The sequence below is a fragment of the Drosophila novamexicana genome, unplaced genomic scaffold (assembly GCF_003285875.2).
Source record: "Drosophila novamexicana strain 15010-1031.04,08,12 unplaced genomic scaffold, DnovRS2.1 tig00000008-arrow-pilon, whole genome shotgun sequence".
Classification (NCBI taxonomy): Eukaryota; Metazoa; Arthropoda; class Insecta; order Diptera; family Drosophilidae; genus Drosophila; species Drosophila novamexicana.
In genome coordinates, this window is record NW_020824765.1 from 6,952,701 (window position 1) to 6,969,115 (window position 16,415).

General features: G+C 34.9%; 2 protein-coding genes across 4 annotated transcripts in view; one reads left to right on the top strand and one right to left on the bottom strand.

Moving 5' to 3' along the window:
• Window positions 1-16,415, top strand: part of LOC115763390 (histidine decarboxylase) — a 92,659-nt gene that overhangs the window by 21,976 nt on the left and 54,268 nt on the right. The gene's annotated exons all lie outside the window — the stretch shown is intronic.
• On the bottom strand, window positions 887-5,127 carry LOC115763484. The gene is made up of 3 exons (XM_030706072.1): window positions 5,110-5,127; window positions 1,251-1,324; window positions 887-1,118 (listed from the first exon to the last, which is right to left on the bottom strand). The coding sequence occupies exons 1-3, from the start codon at window positions 5,125-5,127 to the stop codon at window positions 887-889; spliced, it is 324 nt and encodes a 107-aa protein (XP_030561932.1).

Below are 16,415 nucleotides of genomic sequence, written 5' to 3' on the forward strand. Positions count from 1 at the left end.
TTAAGTCTAAGTATTATGCTTAGAGCCATACGTAAATTTGGTATATACATCGCTAAAGAACAATATTTAATTTTATGTTCTATTTACAACCATTACCTAGCTCTGCATGCACTCAAAATATAAGAATGAAACCTAATTGCTAGATCAAAGTTGACCTCCATATAAATATATGAACTACCTAACGGTTATAACTCAAAAAGCACTCGAGCTATGATGCTGAAATTTGATTTTATTTTCTGATTTCAACCAGCACAAAAGGTGGCCCAGCTCTGCAATTACTAAAGACACAATGATGAAATACAATATGTAGCTCAAAGTTGAACTCCTTGAATCGATACAAAGTAAAGTAAAGGGCTCATGAAGCAATCCACAGCGCGATTTCTTAATGTTTGTATTTCACAAGGTACTCCCGTCTATAGTGATGCAATTTGGTATGTCGGTTAGTGTTCACCTCCATTGTAAAAGTAAATATTATGACAAGCTCTTGTCAGAGGCTGAGGCTGAAACTGTCTTAATTAAAGCAGACATTTCAAACAGAGTGCTGAAATCTGCCTTCTCCGCGGCTGTCAGGCAGTTCATGAGATTGGCAAGAAACAGACAGAGAGAGTGAGAGAGGGCTTTCAAATGTTGCTTAAATAAAATACTTTTGTTTATTTGTTTATTGCACAGAAAAGGTTTCGCTTATTGTCTAAACACATTGACAAATCACACCCAGTTTTTTTGTTGTTGTTGTCTGAGACTTGTCCATTCATTCGATCATTATTTTGGTTTTTATTTGCTTAATATGCGAAAGTTACGTATATGTGAGTTTGTGTGTGTGTGTGCGTTTGGTTCTCATTTTGGGGACACGCCCACATTGCGTGACGCCCACTGGTGTACGGCATTATTAGACAAAAGGATGCCGCGTGCGCCGCTTGGCCTTGACAGGATACTCGTAACCCTCAAAGTCATCATCGAGCTCATCCTGCTCATGATAATGATGGCTGTGACTGCTGCGATGATGCTTCTTCGGCTCCTTATGCTCCTTGACCGGCACCGGAATGGGCAGCGGTACTTTCTTTATGATTGTCTTGGTGTGGACATGCGTGTGATGCTTCACCGGCACATGGATGCGAATTCTGCGAATGCGAATGAATTTCTGAATGTCAATGGTTTTGAGAGAGATTCAGTTTGGGTTTTGGGCTTGGACACGTTATGTGCTCTGGTTATGGCCGTGGTCTGTGGACATGTCGTTAAAGGCGTGCACTTACTTAAGCTTGTCGTTTGATGGATGGCCGCTTGTCAGGGCAAACATCATGCAAGTGATAAACAGCAAACTTAATGCCTGCAAAGAAAAGAAAAAAATAAGTAAAGGAAGCTAAAAAAAATGTATATAAAAAATTGATTTGGGCATAAGATTCTTTTTGTTGGTAACTGGGCTATAAGATTTTAATGTGCACGTTAGCTGAGAGTGTGTGCACAAATACACGGCTTTACCAAATCTGAGAATAATATATTTAAAATATAAACTATCGGTAGTATTGTTTCTTAAAGAATATCCTTTGTTACGCCCTTAAGCTTGGATTCAAGAAATATCATTAAATTATATTCAATTCTTCATGAAATACAAAATATTTAAAAAGATAGTTTTTAATTTTACTTAAAATGTGCATAAATAGGGTAATTAATATAAAAGAGTTTTTCTTTATTTTATTTCTATAGTTAACCTATAAGTGCTCTTATAGATGCAAAAAAAACTGCGTTAATATTTGAGTTCTATACATATATACAAAAAATTGTTGTATCCATCAATTTTTTTTTAATTTATATAAAAATATTCCTTTATGAGGCTGTTTAACACAACGTCAGCTAAGCACATTTACACGCATCTCTCTCGATTCAAATATGCTCGAAAGGCGTCTGTTTTAATTTTTCAGGCCAGTGTTGAGTAAGTAAGCTAAGGTCATTAACGGCTTGTTTAATATGTTAGAACCATTACACAGCACTGAATGCATTAGACCTATTTACGCTATGTATCTGTATCTGTATCTGTATCTGTATCTGTATCTGTATCTGTATCTGTATCTGTATCTGTATCTGTATCTGTATCTGTATCTGTATCTGTATCTGTATCTGTATCTGTATCTGTATCTGTATCTGTATCTGTATCTGTATCTGTATCTGTATCTGTATCTGTATCTGTATCTGTATCTGTATCTGTATCTGTATCTGTATCTGTATCTGTATCTGTATCTGTATCTGTATCTGTATCTGTTCTGTATCTGTATCTGTATCTGTATCTGTATCTGTATCTGTATCTGTATCTGTATCTGTATCTGTATCTGTATCTGTATCTGTATCTGTATCTGTATCTGTATCTGTATCTGTATCTGTATCTGTATCTGTATCTGTATCTGTATCTGTATCTGTATCTGTATCTGTATCTGTATCTGTATCTGTATCTGTATCTGTATCTGTATCTGTATCTGTATCTGTATCTGTATCTGTATCTGTATCTGTATCTGTATCTGTATCTGTATCTGTATCTGTATCTGTATCTGTATCAGTATCTGTATCTGTATCTGTATCTGTATCTGTATCTGTATCTGTATCTGTATCTGTATCTGTATCTGCAACTGTATCTGTATCTGTATCTGTATCTGTATCTGTATCTGTATTTGTATCTGTATCTGCATCTGCATCTGCATCTGCATCTGCATCTGCATCTGCATCTTTATCTGTATCTGTATCTGTATCTGTATCTGTATCTGTATCTGTATCTTTATATTTATCTGTGTCTGTATCTATCGGTACCTGTATCATCATTATCTATAGCATCAAGTTAAAAGCTACCCATTTCACAAATTTGTATGAGTACAGGGTATTCTTGTTTCTTTCTGTCTTGGCCTATGTGTGATAAAAAAAAGCTTTAGCGTCTATAAACAAAACAATATAATTAGCATAATGCCCGTTGCCATTTTGATGTTTATGTCTATATTAAGCAGAAGCAAATCTGATTTTGATTGCCGCTGCCGGAGTCAGCACTTGTTGTGGGCGGGGCGCCGCAGGAGCTTAAAGGCCAAATCTAGGCGTAATTACAGTATCAAAGAATATCCCAAAATTCCTCGCCCAGCAGCTGACTTTAAAAGGCAGCTAATAGAAATTCTCAACTGTTATCGATTTTGGCCACAATTCTGAATTCGACTCAAACAGCCGAACCAGCCCGAGGCGCATTCAATTAGCAGTTTGCTGAGAAGCGTGTGGCAAAATGAAAATGAAATTGAAATTGGGGGAAATTGGAAAATTGCTTTTAAATGTTTTTGCTCATCACTTTCCAACTCATTAAATAACATGTTGAGATGTTCGTGTCTGGCCATGTGGCCAAAGTTTTCTACAGGGCCAAAAGAGCCAAAGCAACAGCTGCCTCAAGTAATTCACTAATAGACCAAGTATTATCCATGCTCGTAATATAAATATTTAAATAGTTTTCTTATACAAAGCAATTTGTATGAAAAGTAGCAGAAATTTATATAAACAAATTCTAGTGACACTGGAGAACGCATTTGAATAATTAATTAGGTGTTAAAACTATTTTTGAATGATTATTAAAATGACAATGGAAGCTAGTTGAATAAATAAATTATAGAATGTTTCTTATTAATAATAAGGCGAATCGCATGTGTATACTAAACCGATGATTTTGTTTTAAGCGACCATGGAGGACAGCTGGGTTATTTGATGAGAGTAGAAAGTCCAGAGAGAACTAATACTTATAAACACAATTTAATTGAGATAAATAAGGACAATAATAAGAAACGGATAATAAGATACGGATAATCAGATACAGACCATGGAGGACAGCTCTGAATTCTGATTAATAAAAACAAATTGAGTTAACTAGCTAAGATTTGAAATGAGGGTGAAAAGTAGAAGATTATGTAGGTATTGTTTGTGTGTGAATTAATAATGGAGTATAAATATATTTTTGGACTTGAATGAGTAAATGAAGATACTGTATGGTACATATAAGATTTATGTGATGACAAAGTGGAGAACAATTGAGTTGTGAACAATTTGAAGTATTTGGCCATAAATAATAAGTCCGTCCTGGGACAAGGACAATAAGTTATTACAAGCACCAATTAAATGGACTGTTAAATAATACCATAAAATAACTTAAAGAGCAAGTAGTGTAAGCTGAACAAAATTTAAGTGCTAAAAGTCATGTGGCTTTTAGATGATTTATGGTATCTGCGAATAAAATGAATGAATGAATATGTGTGTGGTTGTTGAGCGCAAATGGCATAAGCTCAAAGCTTGTGCTTGAGCTGGAATGAATTTATGTTTAAAGTCAATAAGATTTGGCGCACTGTAATATCTTTAAATTTAACTAAATAAAGTTTACTGCCGCAATAAAATGTTAAACAAATTGGACTCTATTGTTAATGCACCATGCTTTAAAATCCTTTAATTTATATTGTGTACACTCGCAAACACTTGGCTGACATTTGAAGCAAAGACCAATTAGATTGTCAAACACTTGAGAGCTCTTAAGGGACCGCATAATAAACGCGTGATTAAATGGCCAAACTGTGCACAAACTGTATAAAAATGGATATATATATAAAAGTAATATATATATCTAACGATTTTTGTATAGCTCACTCAAACTGTGTTCACAAAAATGTTTTTTTGATTGAAGTCAATGAATTTGTGGGCCAACAAAGTCGAAATCTTTAATTAATGTTTTTATTTGGTTTATGCGGTTTGAAATAGATGCAATTGTGTGTGCGTGTGTTTGAGTGTACTTTCTAAGCGGGCTTTTGGTGTGGTTTATTTTTTTTTATTTAATGGCAAATGTTTATTCAATTTTTGCATAATTTGTGTGTCCAGCGCGTTCGATGAACTCTGCAGTTTGTCGTTGTTGTTGCGGGCAATAAATTAAGTTAACGCCAGGGGAAAAATGATTTTTTATTTATGCCGCAAGCGAGTAAAAAAAAGGATTTTTTTTATATATTAACGCGTTACTTTTTTTCTTTTAATTTTATTTATTTTGGTTTGCAGTTGTTTTGCACTTTTTTGTTGGTTTCATTTGCTTTTTATTGAAATGTAATTTTAATTAACACTTACGCCTCGGGGCAAATGCATATTGACACGCCGAACTTTACAACTTTGTTGCCAGCTCTTAATTATTTCGTTTTTTTTTTTTTGTATATATATACAATGTGTTGTATTTATTTTTGTTGATTTGATAGTTTTGCTATTCGATAAATACTGTGCAGCGCGTGGTTGGTTTTTTAGCAGCGCTCCAGCAGCGTCTAAAGTAGAAATGGAATTGCACTGGGAACTGGCGCTGGTCGCGGTTTAAATATAAAAAAAATCAAAGAAAAAAAATAAATTTATGCTACAGTGAAACGTGCCACAGCGCGAAATGTTAACTTTAAGCCGCAAGTGAGAGTGCAACAGAGCGAGAGGCAGCACGTGTGAGCGAGCGAGCGAGCAGGTGTAACAGCAGCAGCAACAGCAACAACAACAAATGTAATGACATGAAGTTGCCGAGTTGGAAGTAAATGAAATAAAAACATAATCAACACACACCGGCTGCAAAACTTGACCAGCTTTTGTTGGTCAGAGAGGCAGAGTGCGAGAGAGAGAGGAGGGGGGCGTTGCTCAGCTTGGCGGTTTTGAATGTGCAGAGTGCGACAACAAACGCTGGCGCTAGCGTTGCGGCAAGTGCTTCAAAGCGTGGCATAAACATTGCAGCAGCTGTTCGTCAAAGCGACTCACGAATGCGCTGCAATTAAGCATATCCAAGAGACGACAATCAAGCATAAGCTTTAAGCAGCGCTTAAAGCTTTTGTGGCAGGTTAAATTTACATCCACTGAATACAATTAAGCTTACTTAAAGCTTTTAAGTGCTCCTAGTAATGTCTATAATGATAATGTCATTTATTCCTGTGATGCCTTAAAATTATAGACAATTATACATTATACAAATAATGATAAAACCACAAGACTTATTCGTTAGCTTTGCATTAAATATATATTTCATGATACAAATTGAAAAAAAAATTTTCTAGGGCTATATATTTCCTATATATAGATGAATACACAGATGCATATAAAGATTTAAAGTTCTAATATCGAAGTGCTAATATCAAACTTTTCTTTGGTATTTTCTATCAAATTTTATCAATATCTCTTCATGTAGAAAACTTCTGCTGTCTATGTCTATGAAATTCCAACAAAATTGAGTAAAATGCTTCAACAATTTTTTAAGTTCCAAATTGCAGTATTTGCTTGAAGATTAAGTTCAATAAGCCGCAACGCGAATTGTGCAGGGTGCTTAGCTCTTGACTGATAGTGAAAATACAACTCGTATAACAACAATAAAGACAACAATTACAACAACAACAATAGCAACAGCAACATTAACAACACCAGCAACAACAACAAACGCAAACGCACAGCGGCAATCACATTAGCAAGACAATCTGGAAAATACTCGCACAGTAAGCAAGAGGCGCACAGAGAGCGATGGGAACCGCCTCGAATACATGCCAACCACATTGTGAAAAGCCGCCAAACATGTAGCCCAGTGGGCTTGGGGACGGATAGAGGGGGGAGGGGGTCTAAGCCGGGCAGGTTGGGGCTCGGCAACTGGCAGCGCCAAAGTCAAAAGCGTAATTGAAGCTTGTGCCTCAGTTAAACGCAGGCGATTATGTCTGCTGGCTTTTCATGGCAAGCCGCGACAGCCCCAGACAACAGACAACAGACAAGCAACAACAACAACAACAATTGGCAGCAGGTTCAACTTGCCACAAGGATTATATAGCCTGAAGCTGCTTCCTGGTTGCCTAAAAGCCCGCAACCGAAACTGTAACCGTAACGTTAACCAAAAACCGAAAACTAAACTGAAACTCGACACCGAAAACCGAACAAAATATTTGATTTTACCATTTGGCTCTTAACAAAGTCATCATAAATTGAGCTGTCTGGCACGTTGAAATATGTCGCCATTTGAGCGGGCCAAAAGCCCCCCTCCCCTGCCCACCCTGCCTACCCCTGGAATTGACAGTTTTTGACTGTGGCAATTTAAATGTGCAACCAACAGCAACGAGCAGCAGTCATGATATTGCAATTGAGTTGATTGGCATTGCCATTCTGGCCAGCGGCCTATTACATCTAATCGGTAATCCATCTAATGCAGGAAGCGCCAACAGTAAAAACAAAGAAATGCTAAAGGCCTAATGAGATAAGGCATTTCATCATTAAAATCATTTGGGATACGACTTTCATAACTAACTAACAACATGTCGAAAATGCTTTAAAGGAAAGTCACAATTGAACTTATAAGGTTTCGGGTTAAAGAAATTAAATGAACGTCCAGCTTAAAGCTTCAGATATACGTATCAGACAAATCTTAACAAGCTTAAAATTCGGTTTTGTAAAGCTCATGAAGTTTTGTTCTATTTCATAACTTTTGAAGAATATGCCCAAAATGTTCACATACGTACATTACAAAGCTTTGAAAGCTCCCAAAATCTACCAAAAATCCAAAGCTAATAGAAATTATAAAACTAAGCTCAATTAAAGCTTAAGTTGACTCAAGTCTTAAAGCGTACACTTAAACTTTATATATTTGTATAGAGGTTTAAAGGCTCCCAAGCCCTACAATAAGTCTCCAGCTTAAAGAAATATTAAACTAAGACTTACATAAAGCAAGAAATAATCTTAATGTTACTAACAAACCTTAAGTTTAAGAATTTTATAAATGAGCTTGCCTTAAGCTTTCAGATCCTTTAAATATGCTCAGTGTACATCCAACATTATTTAGAAATCAATGAAAACCTTGTCTGCAATCAATTTTAACTTAAGGCACATGTGCGTCTTTAAAGCTCAACTTAAGGCTAAGATCTTAAAGCTCGCGCTTCAGCTTTACGCAACTCTTTTTAATTAATGGCCATTTTCTGTAGTTGCAATAAAAACAATTTAGTATTAAGCCGAAAGGTAACAAAGGTGTTTCACGTGCAGCAAATAGAGCACCCAGTGCAACGCGTCTTCAACTGGTTTTGGACGCATTTTCCGGCCACCCGCATTGCATAACAGCAGCAGCTAAAATAATGGCCAAAACGACACTTGCAGTTGGTCAGCAGCTCATCCATTTGTTAACTGGACGGCAACCGAAACATTTTCCGCACAAATTAGCAGCTGGAAGAAACACAAAAAAAAAAAAGAAAATAAAAAGAAACGCAACAAGCAAAGCGTTTTCACTTTTCTTTGGCCATGATATAACATTTGAAATATAATATATAATTGGTGTAAAGATAAATATTTATATGTAATATATATGTATGTATACATATTTTTCTATAATGATTTATTGGCCAGGCCAATTGGCCTGCAATTGCAGAGTTTTCTGAGTACATTTTTGTTTTTCTTTTTTGGCTTTGTTGGCAATTAAATTGGATGATATAATCGCCATCAAGTGTTGGCTCTCATAATAGAGTCAAAATCCCAATGCTTGAGTAAACAAATTGCGACCGGTTGCCGTTTGCCGTTTGCTGTTTACCGGCTCCGAGTACGGCTTTTGTGCGCCCGGTTACGCGGCGTATACATAATGGAAGTGTTGCCAAGTGTCAAAAGGAAAAAATACATATTATTAATTGAACAGCACAGAGCATTGCACCAAAATCGTTTGTTGGCCGGGTCATTAGCAGCAAATTAAGTGAATGTGACAACGAGCAGCAGCAGCTACGGCAGCAGCAGCAACCACAAAGCAAACAAACAACAAACGGAAACAAAAAGAAAACAACATGCAACATTAACAACTTGCAACAACTTGGCTGAAAGCCTTTCAATCAATCTCAATGTCAATATTTGTGCAATAAAAACTGGCGCAAGGCCAAGGGACGCGCTCGCTCAATCAATTGGCCAAGCGAATTGGCCCATTCGTTAAGGCCACATTTGGCTAACCTGTTGGCCAAGCGGCGCCACAATCAAATAACACAAGAAATGAGTGAAACGAAAGCCTTTCGCTTTCAAACGAGGGTCTTTTCTAGACTTTTCGCTGACTTGAGACGAGTTTTATTTTAGCTCGGGACAATTTGTGTGCATATTTTGAGACGAAATAAATTTTATTTTGTGAGAATATTGATTTATTTATAAAGTATTTTAAACAGTTGTAAAAAGAAATATATTTTTTTTCTTCTATTTTTTAAGTTACTTTTTTATTTATTAAGTTTCTCTCTTAAAACGAACTCAAATCTTGCATCTAAGCATGTGAAATGAAAGCTGTTTGGAAGAATTTTTCCACATCGATATTCATATCTATAAGATTTATCTTATCCTATTTTTTGTGTATATCTTTATTTCATAACTCGACCAATCCTCATAAGTCAATTGAATATCAAAGCTCTGAGTAACGATGCTGACTTTAATATTTCAGCATCGATTCCACACGCTTATTCATATTTCGAATCGAATACTTAAATATTTATTGGGATCTTGACAATATTTAAATTTAATTTTATTATATATGTTTCATTATACCCTCGAAGAGAGTATTGTTATTTTGTCTCGAAACGCATAGAAGGAGTCATCGTATATATTCTTGATCAGTATCAATAGCCGAGTCGATAAAGCCATGTTTGTCCGTCTCTGTTTTAAAGCTATCGTCATGTAACTTTGCATAGGTCCTTCTTTCTGTTGCACTAAGTACATATGTCTGCTGGATTGGAGCTTTCATTTTTAATTTGGTTCTAACTTTTTTTGTTTTTCAAGATATATTGGCCAAACTTAAAAAACTTCGGTCTGCAAGGGTATTAAGTCTTCAACGTGCCGAAGATAGGCCTTATTTCTCGTTTTTTATATTTATTTTATTATGTATATTATATTTTAAGAACAAGATTTACGAAACCTACTATCAACTATTTTAATTATTTAATATTTAAATAGATACCATAATATTCATTTAAAAAAGATTTTCGTGAAATATGCAGTGATATATTTAAAATTTAATTGAACTAACTGAGCTGCCCTCGCACGTACACACACGCACGTACACACATATGGTGAGTGTGTGCACTGAGCGTGGCGAAAAAGGATTATCGAATTGTAAGGCCCGGAAACCAATACATCAGCCTGTTGTCTTCATTTCCTTAACCAATAAATTTTCACTTAACTATGTCGGTCGCGAGAGGCATGCAACATACAATAGTTGTTGCTGTTGCATGTGGCAGCAGCATGTTGTCTCCGTGTTCATGTCGCGTTGAATCCGAACCGACCATTGTTTGCCATTGTTGCCGTTGTTATTGTTGTTGTTGTTGTTGTTGTTGCTGTTGCTGCTGCTGCTTTCTGTGTGTGACACAATTTTCCCGTTTTGCTCGTAAATTCAATTGACGGAAGCGCGTTAAAGTTGCAACAGCTGCGGCTCGCAAAATGTTGCACGGTCCGAAAAACTTGTCGCCAATATATTTATGCATATATATCTGTACATATATTATGCATTTGCATATTGATCAGAGCCAATCAGCTACACCAGCTCCCAGCTATTGGCTTGTAATTTATGAACGTGTTAAAGACACATTCGTGTTCTGGCCAAATGTGGTAGCCCTCGTCCCGTACCGAAAATCTCCTGACCGCCCGTCGTGCTGTTTGGCAAGGCCAGTGGGTAAACTTGTTTTTGCTGAGCCAAGCGGCATGCGGCAAGTGGCAAGATATTTGGCAAGTTCAGCAAACTTTTGCTAGTGCCACACAACAGCAGAGCGCTGAGCACTTGCCTTGATGGCCATAAATCCAAAAGCTCTCTTGGCCACAAGACGTGCTGCATAGAGCACAAAATCTTACAAGATAACCACCCCCTCCCCTTCATATCCACCATCCTTCCCTTAGCATCGACACCTGCAAAAAGCAGCTCAGACTAAACTGAAACTAAAGTTTTTCTTCTTTTGGCTGCTCCACTTGCGTTGAAATAAACACCAATAAACACAAAGACACACTCACACTCACACTCTCTAACACACACACACACTTGCTCACACACAGACTCTTTTCCACAAATGAACTCAATGCCACTTAGATTTATGGCCAGTCTCCAGTTGTGCGTGTGTGTGTGTGTGTGTGTTTGTTGTGTTTTAGCTGCGTATGTCCATTTGCGGCTGTCTCTGCTTGTGTGTGTTTGTGGCAAGGTCATTCTGATGAAGTCAGCTAGTAATAGTTTTTTGCACATATGCTTACCTTTAAACCTCAACGCAGCCAAATGTTAAATCAACTTACCTAGTTTTTGGAGCCGGCTCAAACAACAAATTTGTGGTTATGCTGACAGCATAGAGATAAAGAAAGTAGATAAAGATAACAATGTTGCATCGATTAAGGCAAAATTGTTTTAAAAGAGAGTCTCAATTTAATAGCGCAATAAATAAAGTGGAATGCCAAAGTGTTGTTGTAGCTGCCAATAGACCATCATTGAGTAAAAAATATAAAGCTTAATTTGAGGGAAAGAACACGGAAACTTGAAGCTGAAAATAATATTCTGACTGCACGCAATAAAGCTCAATTACAGCTTAAAGCTTGACTTACCATTTTCCGCTCGACGGAATCAATTCACTTGTCTCATTTAGAAGCTTTAAGAGCTTTGAGGATACTTACAACCACATTGAAAGCTCGTCGACAGAATAAAGGCTAGGTTACGGGCTGGATTTGAGTGTCGTGTTGCGATTATTTCCTTAAATTGCAGCACAAATAAACACAAATAAACTCATTAAAACTGTACGCAGCTTATTTCGTTTTTTCCATTATTCAAAATTGTAAACGCAGAGCTTTTTGAGTAATTGTTGACTGCTGCCCAACATGCTGTGAAAATTGAGTCGTTGTGTATGTGACTTTTCAGAATGCAATGAAAATAGCCGCAGAGCATATCACATGGCCATTCATTTCCCGAATGCCAGCAAGTCAATCAATTGGTCAATCCGCGCGGATTGGCTGCAGTTAATGCGACGATCCATAAATATGGCAGTAAATGCGCATATTAAAGAGCGGACATTAAACAATGCCGTTTTAATAGGCAGCCACAAGCCATTTAATAATTGAAAATGCGCAATAAAAGCATTTTCCACCCCACACCCCGCCCCCTTTAGCCGCACACAGCCCTCGCATACGGCTGGAAAAACTGCATAATTGAAACGGATTAAAGCAAATACAAACATAAAAAACAGAAGAGGCGGCAAAAGATTTTCCACTCATCTTCTTTTTGGTTTTTTCTTGTTGTTTTTCCTTGTTTTTTCTTTTCTTTGTATAATTCAGATTACACTTTATTGTTAAGAATGAATTGAATTATTTAGTTTTTTTGTTGTTGTTTTTGTTTTTGTTTTGTTTTGTTTTGTTTTCCATTTTTCTCTTTAGTTGCTTGCGTTTTATCATTCTTCAAAGTTATCTTCAACTTACTTTGAAATGGTTTTTCTTTCTCTGTTGTTTTGTTGTGATTGGTTTTTAATCATAATAATAATCGTAATAATCATAATAATAATCATAATAATGAAGCATATACATATGTATGCTCTTCTGCCTGCATTTATATATATACATATATATATATATACATATATATAGTCTATATATATATACGATATATGTATATATGTGTGTGTATTTTGTATATATGCATGTATGTATAGAGACACAGTTTATATAATTCGATTTACCTAAAAAACAATTTACAAATATATAAAAAACGAATTCATCTAGTTTAACTAAATTATGTAAGCATATAAAAAACGATTTATACGTTAAGTATATATACATATATGTACGTATATATATATATATATAAATTTTATTGTTTATGCTCTTAAGTTTTCTTTTTTTCGCTCTGCTTCTTTTCATTTTGAGTTTTGCTTATTTTGCTGCATCTTTTTTCGTACCCTGCTTAAAAAGTGTGTGGGAAGGGTATAAAAGAGTTGTGCTCGCTCGTCTATTTTTTACTGCTGCTGCTGCTGCTGCTGCCAAACTGTTAGTCATTTTCCTTATATAACAAAACAAAAATTGTTTACAACTGCGCAATAAATATTAATTTTTTCCAGTGCTTTATCGAGCTGTGTATTTTATTTATGCACGCTTCTAAAAAAGCATTTAAAAAAACATTAAACGAAACGAAATATGTATAACATGCAGGTGAAATACAAATATAACCAAAATAGATTGCAAAGAAAAGCAAACGAAGGAAAGAAATAAACAAACAAAATGTTGCGCATACGCCGCGTTGTGCAGGAAACAGGCTGCGTGTGTGTGTGTGTGTGTGTGCGTGTGTGTGAGCGAGTGTTGAAGTATTGCAAGGATATATTTGATGTTGAAAAACACAGTGTTGACAACTGCTTGGCGAACAGCAAAAGTAAATGCGCTGTCAAATGTAACAAGTACAGTGTGCGCTGCCTACAGTAAACACTGGCTTGGGCCTGTTCAACAGCGAGAAACAGTCGCTTTGCTTTATGCATGCTGCACATGCTGTTCTGCCATAGGCAGTGCACACTGTACTAACGCCCCGATGCCTTTAGTAGGTATTGCTTTAGGTTTTTGTATTTAAACTTAAGTCAGCTGCCTGCTCATCATTTATATGTCAGTTGCAGTTGCTGGACCTATGTGTGTGTGTGTGTGTGTGTGTGTGAGTGTGTGTGGCATGTATATATGCAATGTGCAACAGTCGTACTACGACTTCACTTAATCATATATCATAATGAATGAATTAATTCAGCTGCTTTCATATGAGTTTTTCTTTTGTTTTTCTTTCTTATCTTTTTTTTTTTTTGTATATATTTTCAGTTTTTCTCAATTTATTTTCTCTTGTTTAAAGGGGGAGTTTTTTGTTGTGTTTCTTTTTCTTTTTATTCTTTTCTTCTTCTGCTTCTCGTTTGTTTATATTGTAAATATTGTAACATAATAATATGCCATTATATGCTAAACTTAAATTTAGATTTACTCGGGTTGTTGTTTTTTTTCTTCTTTTGTTCTTCTTCTTCTCTCTTTTTTTATGTTTATTAAAAATTTAACCATTTTTATTTTCTTTGCACTAAAAACTTAGCATAAAAATTTAACAATATATATATTTATTTCTTGTATATATATTTTATATAGATACTTTTTGTTTGTTTTTTTTTTCTTTTGCTCAACTCAACTTTTTACTTTTGTTGTTCTTCTTCTTCTTCTTCTTGTCTGTTTGCTGCTGCCTCTTCTTTAGTTGAGTGTTTTTTTTTAACAATGTTTTTGTTTCTTTTAAATTATTTATTTCATGTTCTCTTGCCGGGCTATCGCCTAAAGTTTGCCATTTGAAAGCTGCTCCCTTGCTTTGTATAAATTATAACTAAATTTTATTCGCTATATATATATATATATATTTACATATATATGTATGTATATATGTGGTGTATGTATATAAAGTATTTACTTAAATTTTGTTGTGTTTTGTTTATGTTTATATTCATTTTAAGGCCAAAAATGTCAAACGTAATTTGGTTAATTCACTTATCTCAATTGTTTAAACAAAACGAAAGCAGCCAAACAAATTATTCTAGAAGCCGGGCATGAAAGTCGAAAGCCGAAAAGAAAGTGAATTAATTGTGGAATTGCGATTGGTAATTTATTATATTTTTTATGTATATATATATATATGTGTTTAATTGTCGCTTTTGCATTTCTCATTGTTGTTGCTGTTGCATATATTGAATTATAGTTTATATAATTAGTTTATTTAATAATATTTGCCTGCCTGTTGTGGGGGAAAAGGATGCGCTTTTCTTTTGCCTGTCTACCAAAAATTTTATATGCTAATTGCAATTTAGTAAAAAAGTTTTTTATATATTTATATGTTGCTTTTGTTTTTGATTCTTGCGGATTGGTAGGAAGCAGCATTAGGTGAGCGGAGCGGAGCGAGGGGAGGGGCATATAAGACACACTAATTATCACCTACTATCCAAAGTGTGGTTGTTGTTCTTCTTCTTTTTTAATGCTAGTTTAGCTAATGTAAATTGTGTGTGCGTGTGTGTGTGTGTGTGTGTGTGTGCAACGTCTTTGTGTAGTCAGTCGTTTTAATTACCAGAAAGAACGAAAAAGAATTTATAAAAAAAAAAATCAAAAAATCTAAAACCAATTTGCTTTGTCTTTAAATGTTTTCTTTTTTCCTTTTTTGTGGGCGTGTTGTGGGCGGTTCAGGTGTAGGGAGTGGCGCGGGGAGCTGTCCGGGTTGTGGCGTGCGGTCCATCAGTCTGTTTGGTATTTTTTTCGTATTTTTTTTTTGTAATATATATATTTATTTTTAAATTTTTGTTTGCTTAAAACAATAAACTTGTAACTTGATATTACGTGTAGGCTCATCGCATATAATTTTTCCATTCCTTACTTTCCTTTTACATAATTATTTATTACAATTTTTATTTATTTTTATTTTATTTTTTTCGTTTCGTTTTATATGTATTGTATTGTATATCAAAAGTTTTTGTTTTTGTTTTTGCTTTTTGTGTTAGCTAATCTATTAAAGTCTGTTAATGCTTATGTTTTGTTTTTAATTAAATCTACTAAACCTTGGAACCGGAATTTGGGATTTGCTACCATGCTAAAAATATGATTTATGATTAAACGAAAAATTCATTTCAAAAGCTGTTTTCTTTTTCTCTGAAACAGAATATTTTTTGCATTATTCTGTTTTTGTTGTTGTTGTATGTGCTGTAAGTTTTCGTGTTTGTTTAAAGTTTAACGTAAACATAATTGTAAATATTTGTAATTGCATTAATCATAATTATATAAGAACACATTTTTCCGAGATATTCGATTTTTGTTTTTGTTTTCTTTTTGTTTACAAAAATGTTGCATTATGTATACGTAGAATCATATAAAAAATGATAATATTTAAGACATATATATATATTTAGATATATATATATATATATATTGTATATATAATACACATGTTTAGTTTACAACAAAAGGCAGAGACAACCTAGAGGGTTAGCGGTGTGTTTCTTTTTCGGGGGAGGGGTCGGGGGCGGGTCGTAGGTCGCGCTGGGGTCTAGCTACAATACAATAAAATCAAGCTGAGCTCTGTTTAAAAAATAGATACGCAAATTTTGGTATAGAAACAAGAAAAACCCTTTTCTAGTTTGTTTTTTTTTGTTTTTCTCTTTTTTGTTTAAGTACTTGGCTAAGGGGCGTGGCTATTTAGCAGTGTTGTAAAACGTATCTAACCGAAAACTGTTGTGTTTCATTATTTTGTTTAGTTTTGTTTTTGTTATGTATCTTTTTGCTTTTATCTTGAAAACTTTTGCTAAAATGCATTTTGACTTTTACTTTTTGTATATTTTGTCTATGAAGCGAAAGATTAACTGAGTTACCTTTTATTTGAATTTTTTTCATATTTTATTTACTGTTTTTTTTTACTCATTTATTTAGCC

Bases quoted from the DNA above. Each gene is read 5' to 3' on its own strand.
- LOC115763484 (XM_030706072.1), bottom strand. The intron at 1,119-1,250 runs GTAAGTGCACGC...TCGCATTCGCAG, and splicing joins CCATCAAACGACAAGCTTAA to AATTCGCATCCATGTGCCGG.